The sequence below is a fragment of the Podarcis gaigeae genome (assembly GCF_964106915.1).
Source record: "Podarcis gaigeae genome assembly, chromosome: 17".
NCBI classification, from domain to species: Eukaryota; Metazoa; Chordata; class Lepidosauria; order Squamata; family Lacertidae; genus Podarcis; species Podarcis gaigeae.
In genome coordinates, this window is record NC_139694.1 from 26,334,443 (window position 1) to 26,351,449 (window position 17,007).

Below are 17,007 nucleotides of genomic sequence, written 5' to 3' on the forward strand. Positions count from 1 at the left end.
TATGTGCTTTGAAGCCTCAAAGTATACGTTAAGGAGTTTAACAACAAAGAGTGTTTTGAAAACTGAAGTATGCTACCAATATTTTTATTGCAAACACCAAATTAAACATTTATTAACAATTTCTGTTAAAATATGGTATCAACAATGTGTCACTTAGGTGAATTGTATATTAATTCATGCTAATCAAAATAATAAATAGAAAGTGTTGCAACCCCCCCCCCCCAAATGGCGACTAGACAGTCTGTTTTGGTGCCCACAACCCAGGTCCCAGAAGCCATTTGTCTCCTAGCTTTTCTATCCCAGTTTCTAACATTTCCACCAGATGGTAGAAATGTCAGGTCCCATCCTGGCACCCGGGCATCTTGGTTGCAATTGGCCGATATCCAGGTGCAAAATGTGCCTGGCGCCTGCTGAATTTCAAACGCTGGGAGACTGCTATTGCACTCATGCCCCACATGAGGCATCTGGGTGGTAGTACTGTGAGTACTAGACTAGATAGGTGTTTGGTCTGATCCAGCTGTTCTGTTTTTATGGCGTTCTGGGCTTGGCCCATGTGCCTTGGGTGGATTCCAGCTGGTATCCTTATGCTCATGGAAGGATTTGGATACAGCAGACACCTCCACTAACACAAGAGGAAGGAAGGCATTTTCTGCCATTCCCCCTGCAGCCCCACCACTACCTTCCATCCTATGCTGGCGTGTCAGTCAACCTTCAGGGGGTTCCTGTTGGGATTCGCAGGATCCTGGATAAGTCTGCAGGCTTCAACAGGATGATGCAATACTCTGCTGGGTCAGAGTGACTCAGCAGGAGTGTGATTAATGTGATTGGCTATCACCTGTTTTAAAAAGGAAAGCCTGTTTAACAGTGGGTGTGGTTGGTGTGGTGGTTGTGCTGTAGTGTGGTGGTGCTGTGGTGGAGAGTATTCATTTGTAAGTACTCTGTATGGACTGTTTCTTTTGTAAATGCCTGTATATAACTCACATTAAAAAAAGACTGCACTGGAAAAACCTGGAACTCTTAGCGTCTCTGCTGAAAGCGCCGCGTGGAATACGCGACAGGGTTATGGGCCCAGCACGCTTCCGCTGCGCAAGAGTACAGGTGGCAGTTATCTAGCCGTGGGTGCTGGAGTTGAGCTGCAGTCATGGAGCAGTCCAGAATTGGCGTGTTGCTGGAGAAGCTGACGGCCACGAACTACAGCATCTGGTCGGTCCGCATGCAACACTTCCTCAAGCGTGAGGGCCTGTGGAAGGTAGTGGAAACTCCACCGCAGCCCCCTGAGGAGGATGAGGACAACGATGAAAAGCTGGCACTTGCAGAGGCCCAGCTTGAAAAGGATGAGAAAGCTTTGGCTACGATCATCCTTGGAGTGGACGACAGCCAGCTAGTCTACGTAGCTGATAAGGTGACGGCAAGTGAGGCATGGAATGCACTCAAGGCTGTCCATGTGCGAGAGACAGCTGGCTCACTGATAACACTGACCAGGAGACTGTACCGGTGTCGGAAGAAACCGGGGGACTCCCTGGTAAACCACCTAAAATTCCTAACAGGCTGTTTCCAGGAGCTAGCCTTAAGTTGGAGGCCTGTGGGGGAAGAGGACAAAGTCTTTATAGTACTGAGTTCCGTGGATGACAGCTATGATATGCTGGTCAACTCCCTCGAGTCGGTAGAGACTGATAAGCTGACTCTGGAATACGTTACCGGACGGTTGTATGCAGAGGAGGACAGGCGTGCAGAGCGAAAGATGACCTCAGCCCAGCTGTTGGAGCATCCCAGAGGGAACAACAGCCGGGAAGAGTAGAGGTGTCGGGAGCCGGAGAAACAGCCTGGAGGAGCTGCTGCAGACCAGCCGGTGGTCAACAGAGTAAAAAGGTGTTTTTGCTGCAAGTCCAGTGGACATCTGCTTCGGGACTGCCCGAGAAAACAACAAAAACAGCAGAAGCACAGGAGGCAGCAGAGAGAATCTACCGCTTGGGTGTCTGCAGATGGTCAAGAAAATGAAGAGCTGTGGGTTCTGGACAGTGGAGCTTCTCAAACCTTTTGTAAAAGAAAAGCATTGCTAACTGATGCTAGGGCTTCAAACAAAAAACATGTAAGTCTTGCTACGGGCCAGAAAGCTAATGTGGTTTGTGAGGGGGAGGTTGTGTTCCCACAACTGGGACACACATTCAGGAATGTGTTGTGTGTGCCTAGTTTGCAAAACAATCTCCTGAGCATTCCTGACTTGGCAAAAGCAGGCTTTGAAGTAAACTTTGTGGGAGATCAGTGCCAGATAAAGCAAAATGGGGCAGTGTTGGCAAATGCTAACCTTAGAACTAATATGTATGTACTGCAGTGTGAGTCTAAGGTTGCGAATGTGCGAAATGTCCCAACCCATGATATGTGTATTCATCTCCTGCACAGGCGTCTGGCTCATGCTAGCTATAAGGTGTTAAACAAAACATTGGAGTTGTGTGGGGGGATGAAAAACATAAAAAGTTGTGATAATTACTTAGACTGCAATATCTGCAAGGAGGTTAAAAGCAGGGCTTGCCCAGTAGCAAGAGCAAGCCAGAGAGAAACCAAAAAACCACTGGAGTTGATTCATGCTGATGTAACTGGTCCTTTCCCACCAAGTGTCTCCCACAACAAGTACTGTTTGATCCTAGTGGATGACTATTCTAGATTTGGCTGGGTCTATCCATTAAAGCAAAAGTCTGACGTTGCCCAAACTTTGAAGTTCTGGGTAAGAAGGGTAGAAAGGCAACTTGGTGAAAAGGTGTGTTCTATTCAGTCAGACAGAGGAGGAGAGTTTATGGCAAGCTCCCTAAGAAACTGGTTGCGTTCCCAAGGGATTAAACATAGGCTTACCAATGTGGCGACGCCTCAGGAGAATGGAGTAGCAGAGCGTAGGGGAGGTGTCTTGCAGACACAAATGAAAGCATTATTAGCAGATGCAAATCTCCCAATTAAGTACTGGGCTGAGAGTATTAAGACCGCAAATTATATTGGGAATCGCTTGTGGTCAAGGGTACTAGATGACATACCCTATAAAATTCTCTATAACAAAAGTCCCAGTTTGCAACATTTGAGAATCTTTGGGACAAAGGCATGGGTTGACATACCTGTAAAGAACCGAAGAAAAGGTGGGAAAAGGGCACAGCAGTTACTATTCCTTGGGTATGAAAGTGGTACGAAAGCCTACAGGTTTGAAGATGATAAAAATCTTTTGAGTTATAGTCGATCAGCCAGCTTTAATGAGCAAAGAAATTGGCCCAAGATACATGCAAACCTCTTGCCAGAAAAAGTTTTACTGCCAAGCGTACCTGATAAGGCAGTTGAAACAAAGCTAAGAATTGGTAGCTCTCCCAGAGAAACTGAAAGGGAGGAGGTAAAGGTTGAGCATTTTTCTTCAGCTGCTAGCATGGAGCAGGGGAGAGAAGAAAGTGCAACAGGGACAGGAGGAGGTAGATCTCCAGAGTCAATCCACCCCAAAAGCAGTCCTGAAGGTAGCCCAGGGGGTGAGATTAATGAACCAAGGAGGTCTGGAAGAAGTAATAAAGGTCAACCTCCAGACCGTTATGGGTTCCCAGCCACCATAAACCAGGTTTGTGTAACTGAGCCAGAAAACTTTGAAGAAGTGCAAGAGTTACCTACTCTAGAGAAAGAGGCGTGGTTAAAGGCAATGCAGGCAGAGTATAACTCTCTGCTAAACAACAATGTGTTTGTACCTACAGAATTGCCTGAAGGTAAAAAGCCCATAAGCTGTAAGTGGGTTTTTAAAGTGAAAAAGCTGGCTGATGGTAGTTATCAGAGGAAAGCCAGATTGGTGGCAAGGGGCTTTACACAAAGGAAAATGATACATTATGATGAAGTGTTTGCCCCAACAGCAAAGGCTGAAACAGTAAAATCAGTTTTAGCAATGGCAAGTCTGAGAGGGTTAAAAGTTAATCATTTTGATGTTGCCTCAGCATATTTAAATGCTCCTATTGACGCCGAGGTGTATTTACAGCAAATACCAGGTTATGAGCTTGAAAAAGACAGCATGGTGTTAAAGCTGCAAAGGGCACTATACGGTTTACACCAAAGTGCACGTCTATGGCATGAATGCATAGACACAACTTTGAAAAAGATGGGATTCAAACAAAGCCTGGCTGATTCCTGTTTATATTCAGCAATGGTGCAAGGAAGTATTTGTTATTTACTTTTGTATGTTGACGATATCTGTCTGATAACAACTGCACAAAAGCAAGTGTCTTGGTTTATAAACAGCCTAGGTAACAAATACAAACTGAAGTATTTGGGAGAGATTCAGAATTACTTAGGAGTAGAGGTTCAGAGAAATGAAGAGGGAGTCTACTCTCTGAGTCAGAAGGAAAAAATTGAAAAGTTACTGAAGACATATGGAATGGAGAGGGCAAATGAGGCTGACACTCCCATAACTACCCAGTACACAAATGAACCAGAAGGACAAAAATGTGAGAATGCAACAGCATTTCATTCTCTGTTGGGTTCTCTGTTATATTTAAGTTGTTGGACAAGACCTGACATAACATTGGCAGTGCACATGTTAAGCCAAAGAAGTGCAGACCCGGCTCAGAGAGATTGGGTAGCACTTAAAAGAATCCTAAGGTATCTGAAAGGCACAAAAGATTACAAACTGGTGCTGGATACAGGATATGATCAGCAAGTGTATGCATACGCTGATGCCAGCTGGGGGGACAGAGAAAATGGAAAGTCTACCACTGGCTATGCCATATATATTGGAAATGCCCTGGTTCAGTGGAAATCCCAGAAACAAACATTTGTTGCCACAAGTACTTGTGAAGCAGAGTACTCAGCCATAAGCGAATGTGTATCACAAATAGAATGGTTTGCTTGCCTAACAAAAGAGCTTGGAATACCTTCTGAAATGCCAATCACTGTGCTAAGTGACAACATGGCTGCACAACAGCTTGCTAACCAACAGAACTTTAAAAGCAAAAGTAAACATATAGCTATAAGATACGGAAATGTGAAAAATGCTTTGGAAAGAAATTTGTTAAAGGTACAGCACTGTAACACAAAATGTAATGTGGCAGATTTGTATACAAAATGTTTGGATGCTCCTAAATTTCGAGACTTAAGAGAATTACTAGGTCTCAAGCCTTTGACTTAAGGAGGAGTGTTGGGATTCGCAGGATCCTGGATAAGTCTGCAGGCTTCAACAGGATGATGCAATACTCTGCTGGGTCAGAGTGACTCAGCAGGAGTGTGATTAATGTGATTGGCTATCACCTGTTTTAAAAAGGAAAGCCTGTTTAACAGTGGGTGTGGTTGGTGTGGTGGTTGTGCTGTAGTGTGGTGGTGCTGTGGTGGAGAGTATTCGTTTGTAAGTACTCTGTATGGACTGTTTCTTTTGTAAATGCCTGTATATAACTCACATTAAAAAAAGACTGCACTGGAAAAACCTGGAACTCTTAGCGTCTCTGCTGAAAGCGCCGCGTGGAATACGCGACAGTTCCAGGTGTCACGGTCCAGTTCACGGGCGATCGAAGTCCCGGCTGGGGATGTCAGGACCGGGGCCAAGATGGCGGGGTTGGAGCAGGAACAGGAGTCCGGAAGCCAGGAGTCCGGAAGCCAAGAGTCTGAGGGTCAGAGAGCTGGGAGTCAAGAAGCCAAGGGTCAAGGAGCAAGGAGTCATGAAGGCAAGGGTCAGAGGAGCAAGGAGTCAAGGTACCAAACACAGCAAGGCAGGAAATGTGTTGCTGTGGCAAAGAGCTGAAGGGAAATGCTGACCTTATATCCCTTCCCAGCTCTTGCCACCAGGTGCTGTGAGTAACCAATCGGCCTCACTTGTGCGGCCGTGCCTTGCCTCTTCATAACAAACTTAGGAAGGCCACAGGCCTGGTTACAGGGCCTGGCTCCTGCACACACACCTGACACCAGGGAGTGTTAGCAGAGCTGCTGTGGAGGAAGGCTAGGACAGAAATGGAATAAAACAATGAATAACTTCCTGGATGAAAATACCTTCTGTGAGCCTGAGGACACCAGTTGGATTTCATTCCTGCGTATCTTGGAATATCATTGACTGCAACTTGGTCAGGAATTTTAGTTTATTTGGGTATGTCTTGGGCTATGTGCCTGGGACTAACGCTGGCTCTGGGACAGAGTGTTGCCTGCATGCCCCTGAAAGAGACTGCTCTTGTTGAAGGTCTCCATGCTGCTCCTGGGAGGCTTTGCTGCTTAGGTTTCTTGCTTAGCAGCTGCAAATTAAAAAAAAATGAAGGGACCTGGATGCTTTGAGCTTAGGAAAACAAGAGGCCTGGAGGGAGCTCATGGCTGAGTGTTTGTGTGTAAGGGTTGCCTCCCGAGATCTTTGGCATCCTCAGTAGAATAAGTGTGGGCATGATATTAATGTAAATAATACTTTCTGCTTCTGAAGTGTCTCTATGTGAATAGAGGTATCAGTATTCTGCTTCTGGCTCAATTAGCACACCGGGAAACCGGATTGATGAGAGAGTATCAGAACAGTTCACATTTTTCTTGTAGGAAAACAGTAGTAGTGTGTGTATGTGTGTTCAGGAATAATGGAAATTGATAGAATAGTGTGCTTCTGAGCTGCATTTAATTTTAGAATGCTTTTCACCATAGCCATGACTCTGTGTGCTTTTCACTTGGTCTAGATCAGTAGCTCCAAAACTTTGAGCCAGGCGGAGGGATTTTTGTGCTGCTGGTAGTAAGTGAATAAATAGCAGCCAACTTCACCAAGGTGAGAACCTGCATTCCCTCCAGTGGAACCTTCGAAGGGTTGGTGGGGCAAGAGGCAAAAGTGAATCAGTTGATGTGACTCTTTGTACTGTAGGCTACATTCCAGGTGAAACTAAGAGATTTTCTCACACGTTTCCATTTCTTCATTCAGATAGGCAAGATGGATGGGTCAGTCAGCCAGTCAAGTTTATTGCTAATAGCCAAAGGCTGCTGCAATGTATACAGTGAGGATGGATCAGTCTGTTTCACTTATACACCACTTTTCTACAATGAGCTGTGCCCAAAGCGGCTTACAGCAGACATTCAAAACATAAAAATAGAGAACATTTGATGTACAAAAGTACAAAATACAGAACATGCCAGGAAATTCAAAATAACAAAAACCAATAACAATTGCACTGTACTGAATGGAAGCAGGGGCTTTCCAGAGATTGAATATTTGATCACCATTGAATTATGTATGTAAAAGGAAAACAGCAAGTTTTGCCTTCTTTACAAGAGAACTTCATAATACAGGGACACATTCCAGCCAGGTAGAAGGATTCAAGGAGGGAGGTGTTGTGATTTGTGGCCTGTGGAGAAAGCTCATGGTTTGTCAATTGAGCCACGGGCTGGGGAGAATCCCAAGAGCTGGAGAGAAAGGGCTCGAAGGCTGCATTTGCCCGCAGACCCAAGATTTCCCATCTCTGTTCTGGCCCCCCTTCTTACAGCCAGTGGCTAATTTTGCCACATCTCAGTTTTCCGAGAGAGGGAAAAAATACCTCAAGTTTTTCCTTCCTGTCTCGTAACAATGGAACTTGGTACCACCCAATGAAGCTAAATGTTGGAAGATTTGGGACAGGCAAAAAAGTACTTTTTCACACAGTTCATAGCTAAACTAGGGAATTTGCTCCTGTGAGAAGTAGGAGCCCATTGTGCACAAACCTCTTGTATTTATGCTTCTTGCTTCAGCCAGATTGTTGGTGACCTCCCATTGGAAGTCCAACTCCTTCCCAAGAGAAGTGGCTAGCACAAGTATGGGACATTGCACTGCCTGAATATTTGACACACAAACGGAGAGTCCATAACGGTTCTTTAAAGCAGTTATTTTTTATTCAACATGGTATAAGCCTTTTTCCCTATGTTAACTCAATTGAACAGCCCACTAAACCCCCTGTTCCACCCCATTTTATTTTTTCTATCTGCATGCATTTATTTTGGTTACACTTATTACTTTTACAGTATTTTGTATGTGTATATCTATATCTATATCTATATCTATATCTATATCTATATGTATGTATGTATGTATTAAAAAACAGCAGTGATGGCCACTGACTTGGGTGGCTTTAAAAGAAGATTAGACACATTCATGGAGGATGAGGTTGCTAGCCATGGTGCTTGTGTTCTGCCTCCACTGCCAGAGGCTGGGCAGCACAAGTAGGGAGAGAGCTGCTGCACTTACGTGCTGCTTGTAAGGTCTCTGGGCATCAGGTTGACCACTGCAAGACAGGATGCTGGACTAGATGGGCCTTTGGCCTTATAGCAGGCCTCTTCTCACGTCCTCCTTTGGTGTTATTGGACACAGTAGAATTACCTGTTCTTGCAAGAGGCCCACTCAGAATAGGGACCACCACAGAAACATGTTTGTGTTGCATGCATGTGTGTAGTTCTCTGAAGGCGAGTCATTCTGGTGCTGACACTCAAATCTTTTCAACTGAAAGAGTACAGTGTTCCAGTTTTAATTTACGAGAAGAATTTGTGTCGGCTATCTGAAGTGTGGAAAATGTGTGTCTAGGGTGAGCATCTCCTGAAATGTTTTCAAGGCCAGGGCTCAAATGCTGAGGGCTGAATAGTCCTACAGTACTAAACTGAAGTCTTAAATAAATGTTGATGTTTTTACCTTTTCATAGCGTATGGGCTTTTCGTGGGGCGGGAGGGAAGGTATATGTCTGAATATTGCATGTAGGGATCTGCTCTGTTCCTATTATGACACGACCGTATTCAATAGTAGCAGGGATCAGAGGCTGGGTTGTTCTGCATTTCCATATGTCTGCTAACATGACGATGATGAGGTATAATTATTTTCACTCTTGACTGAAGCACAATCCCATTGTCTCTCTCTTTCATAACTGTCACTTTTCCAGTGCGAGGCCTGACCTGCAATCATTGCAGATCCTTTGCTGCACTGGGAAGAGCATCTCACTTTCAATATAGTTCCCAAAGCACTCTAAATATTTATGTTTTATACATCTCTCTTTCCAGCCTGCACACACATTCCCAAAGTGAGCAGCTTCTCTTTCTGACACACAGTGGTAGTGTGGGTAATTTTATTTTTAATGAGGAAATTTGAGGGAACCTCCGAATGACATCTGTGTTCTGTCCTGCACAGATAAGTTCTCAGCTGCTCAAGGTACACCTCAGCTGACCTCTCTGTGCCGTTAACATACGCAGAGTAGACAGAACAGTCCTTGGGTACATTGAAGATTGATATATCCCAGGCATTGACAGCTGTAGAGCTGGGCTGCTGTGCCAATTTCAGACGGGAGGTTTTGTCTTGCTTCAGAAAAAAATTAGTTGGCTCTCAAAACCGTTTAGAGAGCCATCTTACCAAGATGGCTAATTGTGCAAGGAATTTTATAAAAAGCCTTTACGATGTTTTATTCTGAACAATTGCCAGCTAATATCACTACTTCTATTAGTCCAAATGCTTCTTATAAAATTAAGAATATTTAATAGCAAACATTTTGGGTATTTTCAGTTAGAACGTAGTTCAGATATTCAAATTTTTCATGCCCTCTATACATATGAAGAAGAGGAAGAAGAATTTGGATTTGATATCCCACTTTATCACTACCCTAAGGAATCTCAAAGTGGCTAACAATCTCCTTCCCTTCCTCCCCCACAACAAACACTCTGTGAGGTGAGTGAGGCTGAGAGACTCCAGAGAAGTGTGACTAGCCCAAGGTTACCCAGCAGCTGCATGTGGAGGAGCAGGGAATTGAACCCGGTTCACCAGATTACAAGTCCACTGCTCTTAACCACTACACCACACTGGCTGGATGTGCCCTGTTGCTTGCCTTCCTGAGTTCCTAGCCATTAGAACTTAGAATCCTTAGGATGTCTGTGATTCTAAGAAATGATATTTATTGTTGGGGATGGAGTAAGCTGAAATGCTGGGCAGGCAAAGTATGGTGGCCCACCACAAAAGCAGACAGACCTTTAGCCTTTGTATTTAAGAGGGAATTTCAGCAGGTGTAGCTTTTCTACATCTGGCTACCTTGTAAGTCTTGTAAATGCCTCTTTTTAAAAAATAAAAATAAAAAAGACTCTTGGGAGATAGACTGGTTAAAAGAAGTGGGATGGGTTCAGCAAATGATGTAGGGAACTGAAATGATGGGGATGAAGAAACTGGAGTAGGGCAGGGGGAGATCGGACAAATCCTTGATTAGAAATGTTCCCATAGGAATCAGTGGAAACCATGGACTTGATATGTGAATGAATGAATTATTTCCAGGAACACATTGTGTTTGGTAACCAGGACCTGCATGTAGTAGAGGTTTTGTATGGCTTATAATGTAGTGTCAACATGTTTCATGCTTTCATTTTATGTTTGTATTATTAGGCTGATAAAGAATTTGTGTGGTCTTTATGGAAACGTCTTCAGGTCGCAAACCCAGATCTGACACAAGCAGTCAGTATGGTTGTCGAAAGGTGAGTATGGGCGATTTTTCTCTTTGTGTTGTTTTCTCTTTTAATTATAGTCATGTTCAAGTGTTCGCCTGAACATGCAATGCTTAAGAATGAGGACAGGGTGCACATGCAAGCCGCAGCCAAAACATCCTCGTGTTCATTCATCCTCATGCACATTAACATTGACCTTCCCATGTAGGCTTTTGCCTAGATTTGCTTGAATAGTGGTAAAAACTCTGCACAGTTTGAGACATTGATAAAGCACAGTCTCCCATTGGATGGAGAGTTATAGTCCCGTTTAAATGCTTCAGACTTTTCGTGCTCAACACAGGAAGGTCTGGGCTCATGCACGCAGGGATGCTGTGTCTGACTGCCCTTTATTTTAGATATTGCATGTTCAGGCCTGAACATATCATTCCTTTCTCAGATATGAGGAAACTGTTTAAAATCACAAGGGTTTGCCCTAGGTAGCTGGCCATACAGAGAGGGCAGAAATGATGTCGTACAATACAGTTGAATAACTCCGTTCTCCATGTATTCAGGAGATCAGTGCTGACTTATTGAAGGTGACAGGCCTAGTTATATTTAGGGCTGCCATTTGGTTAAAGGAATCTTAGTCCATAAATTTCATGAGTGTTAGTTGATTGATTAATTAAATTGAATTTGCATATGATCAACAATACGTCTAAAGACAGAAATCAGTTGTGGGGTGAAGGTAAGATGATGCATGTATCTCTCACAGCAGGCATCATTCTACTATCTCATCTTAGAAGAAGCACTCCTATTGTGTAAGCGAAGGGTGAATACTTTTTGATGACACTTGCCATTTGCAGTGTGTGTGTGTGTGTGTGTGTGTGTGTATCTTATCATCTATATCTATATCTATATCTATCTATCTATCTATCTATCTATCTATCTATCTATCTATCTATCTATCTATCTATCTATCTTCTGCCTGATTAATTTTTCAGTTGATCAGAAGGTTTTGACCTGATTTATCCTAGCCTATCAGCCAGATAAATGTTGTAGCCATAGCATTCATCTCTTGATACTTTGTTTTAGATACGTTATAAAAATTTTAAAGTGACAAAAGTTGGTTTTAAAACGTTGTTGTTGTTGTTGTTGTTGTTGTTGTTGTTGTTGTTGTTATTGAACCATAGAACTCTAGAGCTGAAATGAATCCCAAGTGTCATCTAGTATGATTTTAGTAATTATATATAGAGGGAGAGATTTAATTCTGTTAATAGAAGAATAGACTTTATTTGCGTAGCCGACAGACCATAGCATCAAAGGACAAACACTGACAAAAATACATTACGAATATAATGTTAATTCTGTTAATAATTGTTTTTCCCATCAGGGAACATGGCAGGATATAAATAAATACCACTACCACCACCACCATCATTAAAATGACTTAAGAATGCCACTTTCTGAGATGTTGGAATACTTGCTTGTTAAATATACGGACCTTAATTGTTGAAAACATATAGTCCTTTTTTTTCCTGAGTGAAGAAATAATATGAGAACCAATAAGGTATGAAAAAATAATATGAGAACCAATAAGGTATAGTTGTAAAGTGTGGAACTAGGACTAGGGAAATCTGAGATCAAAATCCCACTGAACTATGAATCTTATGGGGTGAATTTGGGCCAGACATTGGCCTGCTTCACACATCATGCTAAACCAAACCATAGCTTAATTCAAATGTATGGGCTCTGAGAGAAGAGGTTATGGCTCCTTTCTCATCCCTGGTCTCTCTTCTGCTGCACTACGCTGAGCTGAACCACGGTTTGGTTTGCACATTGTCTGAACCAGCATACTGTACTGGTTTACCTCCCTCTAACGGTCATGAACCTTGTCACTTTTGTTGTCAATTTTGTTCCTAATGATCTCTAGCACCAAATTAGCCCTTTTCACAGTTGCTGCACCTTGGGTAACTGAACTATTTTCTATGACCCTATGATCTCATTGTGCTTGTTCAGACCCCATTATTTAATGTACACATGAAATTAGGATTTTTTTTTTGGCCCTATATTAATGTTTCCATACCTGAGATGGTCACCACCAAAAAAAAAGGCCTGTCTTTTTTAGGCATTCTTTATTTAGTCTAATTGTTTTTATTTAACCAATTAATATTTCAGTAGACTTATTTGCAACACTTTTAAATATCCATTTTTATGAGACTATGATAATTAAGCTGTGCAGTTGAAAAATCTTTTGGGGAATTATACCTTTGTACTGGTTTGATGTGGAAATATTTTGCAACTGAAGAAAGTAACTTTTTCCTTTTCAGAATTCTTTCATGTTCCCAAATAGGGATTGAACTGCCCTAAAAATTTCAAAATGAAACTGGAACCTCATTGTCTGTAGCGTTGATTCCTGAGATACACAAAATAGATTTCACTTTTCAGCATTCGTTGCAGTTCTTATCTGGTGACTGTAATAACATTCTCTGTTTTAATATTCAGGTACAAACAAAAAATATCTTTACTGTGCAAATGAGAAAAGCCTTTGGGATATGTTAAAGCCTCCAGGTATTTTCAAACAAGCCATTGTAAAAGTATATCCATGTTAGTGTATTTTCCAACTACTTTAAATACTATTGATCTCTGAATTATGTAAAAAAAAAAAGGTATGCTATTTCTAGTTCATATGCCTTTTGAAACTTTTTTTTGATAAAATTAAGCACAAATAAACACTTAATCAGTAATTTTGAATACCTGTGTTTATCAGGTAAAAACCTGGAAATGCTTCTGTTGCTCTGTAAATGTTTCTAGAAGGAGCAAGCCAACTGTACGGAGTTTTGAAATTAACTTTTAAGCTATTTTGAGTACCTTTTATCAATGTTTTCCCACAAACTCAGCATATTTTAATGAGTGAGAAAGTGGACAGGATAAATGAAACAGTCCATCTGACCATATGTTCCCCTGGTACCCGCCCTTCCTGGGCTGGTTAAAGATAGCTAGAGCAGGGTGCCCAGGGTGTTGTGAACATGCCGTTGTGTGATGGGGAGGTGCCAGCTGCCCTTATAGAGGTGATGGTGTGACCCACCTGGAACCAATGGTTGTAAGAACAGAAGAAGAGCCTGCTGGATCAGGGCAGTGGTCCATCTTGTCCAGCATCCTTTTCTCACAGTGGCTACCCAGATGCCAGTGCGAAAGCACAAGAGCAGGCATAGGCAAGCTCTGGCCCTCCAGATGTTTGGGACTACAATCCCCATCATCCCTAGCTAACAGGGCACTGGCCTGGTCAGGGATGATGGGAATTGTAGTCCCAAACATCTGGAGGGCCAGAGTTTGCCTATGCCTGCACAAGGTAAAGGGTAAAGGGACCCCTGACCATTAGGTCCAGTCGTGACCGACTGGGGTTGCGACGCTCATCTCGCTTTATTGGCCGAGGGAGCCAGCATACACCTTCCGGGTCATGTGGCCAGCATGACTAAGCCACTTCTGGCGAACCAGAGCAGCGCACGGAAATGCTGTTTACCTTACCACTGGAGCGGTACCTATTGATCTACTTGCACTTTGACATGCTTTCCAACTGCTAGGTTGGCAGGAGCAGGAACCGAGCAACGGGAGCTCACCCCGTCACAGGGATTCGAACCGCGACCTTCTGATCGGCAAGCCCTAGGCTCTGTGGTTTAACCCACAGCGCCACCCGCATCCCTAACACATGCCTGCACAAGAGCATAGTGCAAAAGGTGGTGACGGAGCGACTTCAAGTGTTCCTGTATGACCCTGATTATCTAGATTCATTTCAGTCTGGGTTTAGGCCAGGTTTGGGGAGTAAACGAGCTTCCATTGCCTGGATGGAATGAGCTGCATTGGGAGAAAGCCAATGGGAATGCAACCGTGTTACTGTTACTCAGTCTCTCAGCAGCTTCTGGATTGGCTGTGTAGGATGGTGTGTAGAAACACTGTACTGCAGTCATCCCATTCCTACTTGCACAGTTGAGTGTAGAGAATAGGATTGGGGGAAGGAGTGCTTGTTGACCCATGGCAACTGTGCTATGGGGTTCCGCAGGACATTCACTCCAATGCTATTTAACAGCTACATGGAGACACTGGGGAGCTGTCACTAGACATTTTGGAGCACACAGCCATGGTTACACTGGTGACCTGCAACTCTACTTCTTCGTAACATCTGAATCAGAAGACACTGTGGAAGCTCTGACCTAAGGTCCAAATGTAGTGCTGGTCTGAATGCGTATGAATCCTGGGAAGTTGGAGGCTGTGTGGTTAGGTGGTTTCTGTGGCCGGATGATATGCCAGGGGCCTATAAGCAATAGTTTTTGACTTGTGTGACAAATCTCCAATCAGAAGCAAATGGAAAGCATGACCCACATACATAGTTTTTGCTAGCAGACCCTGGTCCTACTAGGACTTGGGGTGGGGGCTCTGCTTCCTTTTCATAGAATCTTTGTAGAATGGTAAGGGAGCCTGGGGGCCATCTAGTCTAACCCTCCACAAAGCAGGAATCTCAACTAAAGCAGCTGTGATGGATCGCAATCTAACCTCTGCTTTAGAACCTCCAAGGAAGCAGAGGCGACCACCTTCCAAGGGAGTCTGTTCCCCTGTCGAACAACTCTTGCCATCAGAAAATTCTTCCTGATGTTTGTGAAAACAAACAACCCTGACTTTTTAAGATAATATTTTTGTTTCCTGTTAATTATGTTGCTTTGAATGTATACTTTGTATTGTATTTCTTTTGTGTGTGGTTTTTCTGGATTGTTTTATTTGATGTTTTAACGTAGGTTGTAGACCACCTGGAGATTTTCTTGTTAAAAAATAGAAAGCGGTATATAAATGAATTAAAGAAGAAAAAAATTACTTTGAAGACAAGGCCAGAGAATTACCCTGAAAACTCATGCACATAAGTTACCACAGTGACAAAGAGTGCAAGGGTCAATGATGTCCGATAAGTTTCCAAACCTCCTATAAAATGACATTGGTCTTGTTGGGAGTGGCCATTTTAATGTCGTATATGAAAAAGGACCTAATAATGAACTTCTGCTGTTTCATAACAGCTGGAGGAGACATGTCTTCCTCTGGCTTACACATGGATCATTCACTTGGGTGAGCAAATGCCTTAAATCGGAATATTCCCAAGTAACAAATTTCTTTATTCTGGATCAGAATAGAGATTTTGCCATGCAAGGCCAACTCCCCTCTAAAAAAACAAAAACTAAAAAACTCTTGGGGGCAGAGCAATAATTTAATGAATTTAACTACATATTTTTAAGCCAAATACTAGAGCAAATATTCTTAAAGTTGTGCAGTGACATTGTGCAGTGCTTTGGCTATTCATATCTTGGTTCCCCCCACCCTGCTTTTTAAAAAGTTCCTTTATCCAGACAGCTTGCAGAGATTGCCCTGTGCATCTAATGTGCTTCCGTTTATTAAAGAAATGTGTGAAGCTTTACTCTGTTTCAGTTATAAGTTATAAAATAATTTTTCGTTCCTTCACTTACATATGGGTAAAGATCTAAGCAACCGGAATCTGTTTTAAAACTACTTGGTCTGTTGGGTTTCCAGTCTGTTACGGAATAATGCCAATCTTGTAACTACATGTTTAAATTCATGAGCAGGGCATTTATGTTGGTTTCAAGTGTCAGCTTCCTCTAGGGATTGTGGATTATGTCCAGCATGGACTACAACAGTTGGGCTCAGACTGGTGAAGGTGGAATAAACCATAATATTTTTCCCCCATTGAGTTGAGGCTGTGTGTTACATTGTCTGTACAGCCTTCTTCAGTGTTCTATTTAGAGGGGAAATATAACACCATGGCAGGATTTAAACATCAAGTGATTTATATCTGATCTTCTGGTGGCAATATCAAATGAACTTGTTTGCATTAAATCATTTAGCAATGCTCATTGATTATACTGCCAATAGACAGAGTAATTCAATCAATGCAACTTTGTCATTTATCAGCTTCCTTCCTCAGTTAATCAAGGCATACAGAGCACCGTCATAGACCGCTTAGCATATGGGCACTCATTTAAACTATAAGATTATGCTATAGATGTGGATTGGAGTAAAACAAAATGTAAATGCCTGGTCTTTCTCACTCTAAAACCTTTAATGTAAGCTGATTAATATTTTCTTAAGTGAACATATAGCAGCAAAGGTTTTAAAACAAGGATTTTGTTTTTAGCCAGATCACGCAATCGCTGACTGGCATGCAGAAAAGAATAGTGGGGTGTCGAGGTGTATAACCTTTGCCTCTAAGGTCAAATAATTGTGATTGTCCACAACTGATGAAAGTTTAATACCCTGTTTCATTAAAAATTCTCAGAACATTGAACATAAGTCAACATTCCATGGAGAAGAAAGTATTACGCAGCTTGCATGTGTGCATATCTGCATATCGGAGCACAAAATATTGACATGATAATTGCAGTCAAGCCTGAGTGAACAGTGGCCTATGGGAATTCAGCTGGTGTTGTACCAACTGGATGGCTGCTCAGGACACAGTTTGAAATGCAAGGTGCAAGTTAGCACTTTATTCAGCACAGGCAGGCATCATTTAAAAATCCTTGGGGGAAACCCTGGTGATGTGCAGATGTTAGACCAGTCTGTTCTGAAGTGCTGATATTTTGAGCA

General features: G+C 42.7%; 1 protein-coding gene across 3 annotated transcripts in view; it reads left to right on the forward strand.

Moving 5' to 3' along the window:
- The window catches only part of CNTLN (centlein), a 174,041-nt gene that overhangs the window by 9,693 nt on the left and 147,341 nt on the right, over positions 1–17,007 (forward strand). For all 3 annotated transcript variants that reach the window (XR_014559314.1, XM_083718417.1, XM_083718416.1), the window contains exon 2: positions 10,331–10,419. Coding sequence is in view for 2 of the 3 variants with exons in the window: in XM_083718417.1 (XP_083574543.1) it covers positions 10,331–10,419 (89 nt within the window). In the remaining variant the exon portion in view is untranslated. The remainder of the gene's footprint in view (positions 1–10,330; positions 10,420–17,007) is intronic.